The following is a 9,043-nucleotide window of genomic DNA, read 5'->3' on the forward strand; positions in this document are numbered from 1 at the left end:
CTTTCTTGTGGAAAAGCCAAACACATGCCTCGGAGACAAGTTTGCTGGAGGAAAATGTCAGTGTTCCTTTACTATATGAACATTTGGCTGAGCCCTACTCTTCCCAGGCTTTTGAATATGGTCTATTTCACAGTGGTGACACTTCATAGCTAACAGGCACTAACAGAAACACTCCTCTTTTACAGTGGTTTCCACTCAAAAGAGAGGGATGTACATTTAATTCCTCCAAGACTACAGTCTAACTTTGAATCAAGGACACAAAAGGAGCCAGTAGACTCTGAAACACTTCCAGTTGTTAAATTTATCGTGTGCACTTGGGCTTCTTTTGCCCAGACTTTGTTCACTTTGTTGGACTCCACCTAATCTAAGCCTAAATCTATGGTATAAACCATAGATTTTTTTATACAAATTAATCAGTGAAGAAACTGTGGACTTCCAATGGAAAGCCGAAAAAAATACCTGCCCCATGAAAATAATTTCTTCCTGTATTTCCACTTCTCTAGTATGTACTTGAAACACCCAGGACTATCTTAGTCACATCTGTCCAGCTCAGAAAACCTCAGCCCACTCCGTGAAGTAAAAAATACAGGCTTTTTCTGGTTTCAACTTGTTCTAAGTCAATTTGGACAACAGGTTTTATAGCTCTGCTAAGAGCTTTGTGTGTAATATTTACTTGAGTTTCAGATAACTAAGAAGAATGGTCCTGGGCGAGGGTGCTGAAGAGGGATGCAGAAGAGCTGACTACGACTCCTGACCCCACCCAGCAGCTCCCTCGGATGCCCTCAGGTAAGTCACCTCCTTCACAGTGTTGCTGCAGTAAGAAACAGGGAGAAAGCAAGTGCCACTCCTGTAGGCAGCTACTCAGTCAGTGCCTAACAGAGCAGGGCAGAAGATGTGACTGTCCCATCAAAGCAGACTCTACTTTTGACACTGGTCACAAATGTGGCGCCAAGCTAGACACGAGGAATCTCACTGCTCAAGTGCCTGCTGTCTAGTTTCAGGAACACATAATAAATGCCTGGTAGGAAGCAAATTGGGGTGGGGGAAAGGTGTTTTTTCCAGTCTCTTTAGAAAAAAGAAAAAAGTATCCTACATTACTCCTATAAAAACAGCTAATCATGTCAAAACTACAGTATTTCTCAAGCTAAAAATGTGATCTTTTAAGACATTGCAAATCAGAGAAAGCTAATTGGAAAACTTCCACATCTTCTCAGATTGATAGGTACACTGACACAAACACCAAATGCTGTAACACCCCAGGTAAGAACTTCACTATCATGGTTACAGGAATCTGAAAGTAGATAAGGATAATGGGGGAAAGTAAAAATATTGATATGGAATATAAGGAAAAAAAGAGTATATCTGTAAGATCCTTCTCACTACACTCAAACTTCTGAGCACTTCCTTCCTTCACAGATACTGAAGATTTATGGAAGTGGGAGAACAAAATACAGTCTAGGAGCTTCCGGTAGGAGTTGTGTACAGGCTATATAATCCAGCAAGTTCACAATCCCAGTTGAATTTCATCCAGATGTTAGCAACAGAAGAAAGGATTACAGAAAGAATAGAAAACAGCCTATTGGTTTAAAGATGACTGAGATTCTAGCTTCCTAAGGACAACAGAAGTCAGATGCTCTACTTATGCCAAGGTGCCTTGTCATCTGAAGCAAGATTCATAGTGAGCTTAGGGATGGTGTGGTTTGGAGACAGGGTTGTTTATCCTGGGCTGCCAAGTGAAGACAGAGCTGCCAAACATATGGGGAAATTACTGCTAGCACAATTAATGGCTTCAGCTGAGACACCAGAACCTACTCAGAGCTGTCTTTAAAGTCAGGCAGGAGACAAATTCCTTCTCCAAAGACAAAGAGATGCACCACAAGAACCAAAAACACCATGCAGGCAGTCTCAGAAAAGGGGAAAGATAAACCAGCTTTGTTAGCCATTTTAAAAGCCATCCAAACCCAAGAACAGAGTGTAAAGTGGTCAAAGAGCTGTACAGCACCCCACAATGATCAGGGATCAAGGATGCATCAAGGTGGGCAGCCACAAGGGAGCACCTGATATTCACAGTCTCAGTGACACAAGGTCATTGTTGCGCTTGAGATCTCAGACAAGGTCGGAGCATATGTTCACACAGGAAAGATCACCAGCAGCAGAGCTCCTTGAAATACCCAGGGCCTGGTCAGTAATGGCAGGGATTGTTAAGAAAAGAGGCAGCTCTCCGCATGGAACAAAGCAAAAATATCCCCACAAAGAGAGCTATAATTAAATCAGAAGCACACCCAGGCAGAGCTGGTCACTCAACCTTCTCTACACTTCATTTAGGCAAATAAAGAATTGTTCTGGGAAAACTACAAATGCTCAGGCAGTTGTGACCCCATAAAAACTCAGTTACATACGAGTTAACGTCAATACAAAACAGCTTTTTTCATTTACCGTAAATCTCAGTGTTTAAAACTGGGTTCTCTGGCTCTAGAAGACTAGACAACAGAATTTGAACTTTAGACTTTTTAAGGGAGGCAAAGGTTCTCTTTTGCCTTCTGTTATAGGTAATTTCACCTCCTACCCAAGCAATTAGCAATCAGCTTCAAGGTGTCCTCTTCAGCTGCTCATTGCCCAGTGCTCTCTGCACCTTTCTTTGGAGAAGAAAGCAGAACATATCTTCAGTGAGCAGCACAGTTTAAAGTGTACCAGTTTATGCACACATGTCTTGCACCTAGATACACGCCTTTGCACCTGAGGGCTGAAATCTGGAGCTTTCATTTAGGCGTGACAGCCTCAAACTAAGTCCATCTCTAGCTTCATGAGGTAACTGTTGCTTATGCACCTCTACAGCAATGCTCTCAAGTTCACTACAGGTCTTCTCAGATGTTAGTGGTTTTCTCTCATGGTTTGGGTTTTTGGCTGGTTTGTTTTCTGAACTGTCTAGGACTGGCAATAAAGATGACTTCTGGAAGACACTGTAAAGCAGAGATGGTCAGCCTTCCTAAACCTAACCAGCTGTGCACTAAAATCCTCTCCTGGCCAAGAACCGCAAGTCACATACCGCAGCTCTGGAGAGCTGAACAGAGCCCAGGAAAACTTTACAGGAAGATGACGGCCAGTTACTCTGAAGTGCCACTGGTGGACTGGGCTGGGCTTGTCACATGGGCTGCTCAGTGACCCTCTACCCTCAACCTTAACTACCCTCTATTTGGAGTAATTCTGATCTGAGGCTCCAAGCCAAATCAGCACTGGTCATGAAACCAAATCATGACTTGAACAGCTCACAGTCCACGTGTGGTTCTGGCACTACCAGCCCATTCCCTTGGGCAACGACTTTCAGGTTTTCGTGTTTTTTGGCTTTTTGTTTTGTTTTTTTAAGGAATTATTTTATCTCCTCTCATTCAGATCTACTGTATGTTTCCTCCACATTCCTCCTCCTGGTGCAGTTTCTGGAAGCACCTTCATTGCTCCCATCTCTGTTCATGTTTGAAACTAGTTTCAACCAGCCATGTCAAACCACACCGCACATGACTGAAGACCATTGGATGTGCAACTGCATCAAGCCCTCTGGCTAAAGCAGTGGTTTGTAATATGGTTGCTGGTTGATTGTCTGTCTGAAAATTCCTATCCACAAGAGACACTGAAATAGTGCTAAAATGCAGGCCAGTTCCAAAAACTTAGGCACTGTTCGTGCTGCAGACTTCTGGACAGTGTAGCTCTGTTGACAGATACGATCTCTGACCAAAGAAGCGATGCCAGCAGCAGCTGCTAATGTGAGGACAGCACCTTTACCAGTTTCATGGACTGAAGGTGGAGTGTGTTAAGACATATTAAGAAATCTATACTTGGTCCTGTCAGATTAGTGATCCTCCTGAGGTCCAGTAAAGATCTCTTAAAGTAGGAACTGCCCTAAGGATTAGCAAACCAAGATCACGTCCAATTCAGGCTAGCAGGGCTCTGGCTCCAGTTTCCCAAGGAATGTGGGAAGGCAAGAGATCGGGAAAGACAAGTGTAATGAGTCAGTCTTTGGAAACCAAGCGAAGGATTTGACTCTAGTTACTTCATTTGTAGGCTGGTTCTAGAGATGGAGCCAGCAAGCACTCCTGGTTTCAAACCGGAGCAGACAAGCTTGGGAGCCTGCCACTGCCGAATGACCCGAGTCAACTTAGCGTAACTCCCTTATGCTCCCTCACGAATGCTTCCGCTGCCCCTGCTGAAATCACTGGTTTCTGGCTCATGAGTCTTCTTAGCTTCCTCTTTCGCCCTCGTGGAGAGCCCAGGCCATCTTCCTCCTCAGTGTCACTGATGTCTCTCTGGGTCTATCCAGCAAGAAGCAAGGTTTATGAGAAGATATTATGCTCCACAAACCTGGAGCGCTCTCCCATCTCTCTCCCATTTGTACACACAAATGCAGCCACTAGACAGCCCTTCTTTCTACTTCATATGAAACCCTTCCAGATCTCATCTGAATCTCTCCACCACTTCCTCTTCTATTTCTGCTATGCAACTTGGCCTTCAGTTTGCTACCCTCCTCTTCCAGCTTTCACCATTCCATAGCTCTGTCAGACCTGACCTTTCTTCTATCCGGTTCTGCACATGGACTATCTCCTGAGCTGGTCCACTCACCAATCACCATCAAACCAGACATATGCGGAGTGTTTCAGGGCAGAAAGCAGAGCTGCTTTACAGTGACAAAATGTCAGTCAGTGAGTGGTGAAGATCTCAAGTCAGGAAGAAACGTTTGGATAGCAAGTGGCAAGCCATCCAGTAAGCAGAAATCCCCAAACCCAGTCCTCACAGTGTGAGCAAGCATCCACACTAGATGCTAATTTCTTTGCGGGTACTGGGACAGCCAATGCATCTTTGTATCTGCCTCACCAGGAGCTAGCTATGACTGATGCTCTCACCAGTGCAGACAGGTTAGAGAGACATCCACTAATGAAGTTACCCGTTTGCCAAAGTAATTCATCACAAAACCCAACCATACAAAGAAGGGAAGTGTTATGTAACAGTGTTCAGCCAGACCATGACAAGCACAGAAAGAGGTTAAGGTGCAAGAGGTTTCTCTTCGCTTACAGTCACGATAAGGCAATAAGCTGTAGGAAACTACTTAAATTGTTTCACAAGATGGTTATGGCACTGCAGCTAGATCACAGTGCTCTGCGGTCAGTCAGCCCTTCTGCCATGCCACGAATATTGGCTCCAGAGACCTGGGCTGCCTTGAGGTCCCCTTCACACACCTCCTCCAGCTCATACAACATAATTCTATTAGTGAGATTAATTTTGTCCAAGCCTTTAATTCGCACTTAGCTCTAGCTCGGGCAGAACAATTAAGATGAGTGTGGCAGTGCCTACATAGGATTCCCTGGGTCGTGTTGAGCATGTCAAAGTAAAGAGTTGCAGCACACTCCACTGGTTTTGGAGAAGGGATAGGAAAACACCTTCACAACAGGTACCTGCTGGGAAACTATATAGCTTAAGAATCAGAAATTGTTCCCACAGAGGAGTACTGCTGAAAGAAGAAAATCTGACTCAAGCACTTTAATTTTTTTTTGCCTTTAAACATACAACTTCTCTTTTTTTATTCCAGGAAGTCAATGCATGACCAACATGTCATGAAAAAGACCAAATACCCTTTAATGTAGAAGCTCCTAAACAGAAATCTCTAAGGGAGGTTACTTGAAAATACAAATTGGTCCTTTGTCCTGGAATTACAAGACAAATCCTCATCTCTCTAACCCCAGGCAATGTTCTCCCTGATATCCCACCATCAGAAATTAAGATTCCACAGCTCCTTGAAAGGTATGACCAGCATCCTCTTCTCCCCATATTTGTAGTTACTTTCTGTGAAACCACAAGCATCTCACAGCAGCTCACATCCACACGGGAGTGGACTGCAGTCCCTTTTTCCTAACTAGCACAGGCAAGGGATTTTGGTCTAAGTGACTTAGTATCAAGGCACATCAGACAAATTCACAGTCAAGGCCTGCCCTTGCTACTAGAAGGGTCAATGCTGGGAGCAGGCCAATAGCGTGGACTCTGAAGCAACCTACCAGAGAGGTGCAGAATGGCTTTTAAAGCAGGTACACTGCAAGAACTCAAGGAAAAAAATACCCATCCAGATACAGCGAGCCTTGAATTTCAAGAGGTTTTTCAAGAAACCCAGACCATCAGTGTAAGGAGGAAAGTAAATTGCTTTGGAGCTTAAATAAACAAGGTGAGGATGCTCCTGAGAAGGTGGCAGGCAGAAGCAAAGCTCCTGACTAAAGGAGCCATTCAACTGTCAGGAGATGCACCACCTTTTACCACTGATCACCCCAAAGACCATCTAGGAGAAGGTGCTGTTTGGCTGGAGGCAAGCCAACAGCACTAAGAAATGCCCACTTTTTCCCCCAGCCCCTTCCCAACTCTGCCTCACCACACAGCTCCTGCCAGCCTCATCCCTGATTTTCTCCTCCAGGCCCATCCAGCCTCATGCTCTCCAGGGTGTATTCTGCAAGGACTCATCCCACCTCCCTCCTTGAGGGTTGAAAGACAGATGCAGAAGACACCTAAGAACTGGTGGTCTGCCAAGGAAAGGCTAGTAACGTGCCAAGATGGAGCAGGATACAGCTCCTTGCAATCATAAGACACATCACGGTCTATCTGCAAAGGCAGCAACAGTCTTACTTTTTGTAGTAAAACTTAGACTGCTCTAGCCAGACAGTTTTTTAAAACTCACGGTACTGTGTAAAGAGTTGTCTAACTCTTACCTTGGTAGGACAAAAAAAACAGGCGATGCCACATGTATGCTAAAATATTTGGCTGTTAACTGTTTTTCGCAGCAGAAAACCTTTTACTCTAAAACAGGAAAGAATTGTATTGCACAGGAAGATTCATCTCCATCTCACCCTTTAAATGCCCCATATCACCTCCTGGGGTCTGATGTATTTGGATAGATAAACTGGGAAGACCTCAAGCATCTTTTGAGCCTAGGAGACAGCACGGTGCTATCTTATGCCACAAGAAATGTCTGGCTCTGTGAACAGATCCTGGCGCTTAGCTGATCCTGGTGGCTCTGCGGATCTACCAGCTAGCAACACAGATCCAGCAGCCAGCTGCAACTGAGGTCAGAGTCCAAGGAAGGTCAGTGCTCTTTGAACAAGCTTTGAGAGAAATCTAGCTGGAGAGGCACCTGAGCAAGCTTCATGCTCAGTGCACAAGACAGAGCTGGGGCAGTGTCCTGAAGCAGGAGATTATCTCAGTAACATAGCGGACAGCCTTCAGCTTGTTGCTAGGCTAATGCCCTTGTTTACAACTTGGCACAAAATAAGTGTAGTAAATTTTAGTATAATCTGTGCCTGGAGAGGTCTGATCCCCCTGGGACCCATGCACAGGAGGTGCTGCAAAGTGACAGCCAAATCTGTGGTTGGAGTGTGTCTGCACAAGTTCTGCCAAAGGGGAAAAGAGCCTGGAGAAACACAGAGTGCTTGTTTATCCGAGAGTAAAGTAATAGCTTACAAGGCTGCTTATAAAGGACCTTGCTGCACTGAACCTCAAAAACTTGTCAAGTTCAGGACTGAGCACAGCCACATCACCCAGCCAGTGGAAGTGACATCACACTCTGCCCAGACCACCGAGAAGCCCTTGGACACCTGCTAACTCATCCTCTAGCAAAGCCCTCCAGCGGTGCTTGGGGACTTGCAACATTAAGAGCCCTCCCCAACCCAAGATTTGCTAATCTTCTTAATTAATCTGGCCTTTTAAGATGAAGGTAGGAGGCTGCAGTTTAAATCGTCTGAGATCAAGCCAGTCCCTGGCCACAGGGAACTACGCATAGCTCTAATGCTGCTTTAAGTCACAGTTCAATCAGTAGTATTTCATTATTTTATAACAGTTGACAATCGGGCATATAAATGTGAAAAATCAAATATTCCTCCTTTCCTCCATCCCCCTCCCCATCTCTATCCCTCTTTTTCCCCCATTCTGCCCAACCAGTAAGGCATAAGTATGGGATTAAATCTCTCTCTCATTAATGGTCCCCAGGAAATATGCCCTCCTTCAGCGCACTACAAACCCTACCTTGGTTGAGGTAGGTCAGAGTCTCCTCGTGCAGTTTCACAGCGGGGGACGTGGCTGTGCAGAGGACATACTGAAAGGGTGGAAGCTTGGCATCATTCTCAGGAGACAGCTGTGGTTCTTCCTGCTTGAAGATCGGCAGTGCAAGAACATCTCTGCAACATAAAATTCATGCATGTTTAGTTACAAAGACTTCACAGAATATCCTAGTTTCATTCTGCACTTGATTCTCATGCTCTAGGATAATGGAGATTGTCTCTGGAGAAATACAAAATCATGAAAGAAAGAGTTTAAAGAAAAAAAATAAAGAATTAGGCCTGTATAATGTAACAGGGCAACTTCGACCTCTAGGATGTCAGCACTGGACACAAAAGAACACAGTATTAGCAAAATAAATAGAATATTGCTGAGAATTAATCTGTTTAAAACATAAATCAGATTTACTTTTCAGTTAAGCAGTCTTCCTGATGAGGAAAAAAATTATCAAAAATAGATTCTTCATCCTCGTGGAAGTACATTTGTTTAAGAGCTCTTGGGTTGTCAGACGAAAGCCGTTCAGGAGAAAACACAGCAAGAAAGAGCACTTTATTTTGATAGCCAAATGTCAGATTAGTAAGATGTCTACAAGCAGCAGCCAAGGGTGAGGAGAAGGCACATCTGTGGTGTAAAAAGGAGACATTCAGGTAAAGGATGGAATGAACCACTGGGTTAGCTGACTCACAACATCTCCCTGCACTCTAATAGACCTGGTCCCAAGGAATCACATAACTCTTGGTCAGCACTGGGCTACCTTCATCAATGCACACAGGGGTGCTCAGGAGCAGCTTCACTAGAACCTGCACACAGTCCCAGTTCTTGCTCCTTTATACGATGCTCATACCGACCCATCTGCTGATTTAGTGTTAGACGGATCCCATTCCACGCTAATCCCCAAGCAGAACAGTTATTAGCAAGGCTGAGAGCATGACAGAATGATTAGCACAAAACAAGATGTCAGGAA

At 44.6% G+C, this 9,043-nt stretch overlaps 1 protein-coding gene across 1 annotated transcript in view; it reads right to left on the reverse strand.

Moving 5' to 3' along the window:
• The window catches only part of LOC104489669 (transcription factor CP2-like protein 1), a gene marked incomplete at its 5' end in the record, with an annotated part of 27,367 nt that extends 19,169 nt beyond the window's left edge, over positions 1 to 8,198 (reverse strand). The window contains one exon of the mRNA XM_010131860.1: positions 8,047 to 8,198. Within this exon, the coding sequence (XP_010130162.1) occupies positions 8,047 to 8,198 (152 nt within the window). The remainder of the gene's footprint in view (positions 1 to 8,046) is intronic.
• Between the last annotated feature and the right edge of the window lie 845 nt (positions 8,199 to 9,043).

Source organism: Buceros rhinoceros, unplaced genomic scaffold, assembly GCF_000710305.1.
Source record: "Buceros rhinoceros silvestris isolate BGI_N320 unplaced genomic scaffold, ASM71030v1 scaffold2132, whole genome shotgun sequence".
Lineage (NCBI taxonomy): Eukaryota > Metazoa > Chordata > Aves > Bucerotiformes > Bucerotidae > Buceros > Buceros rhinoceros.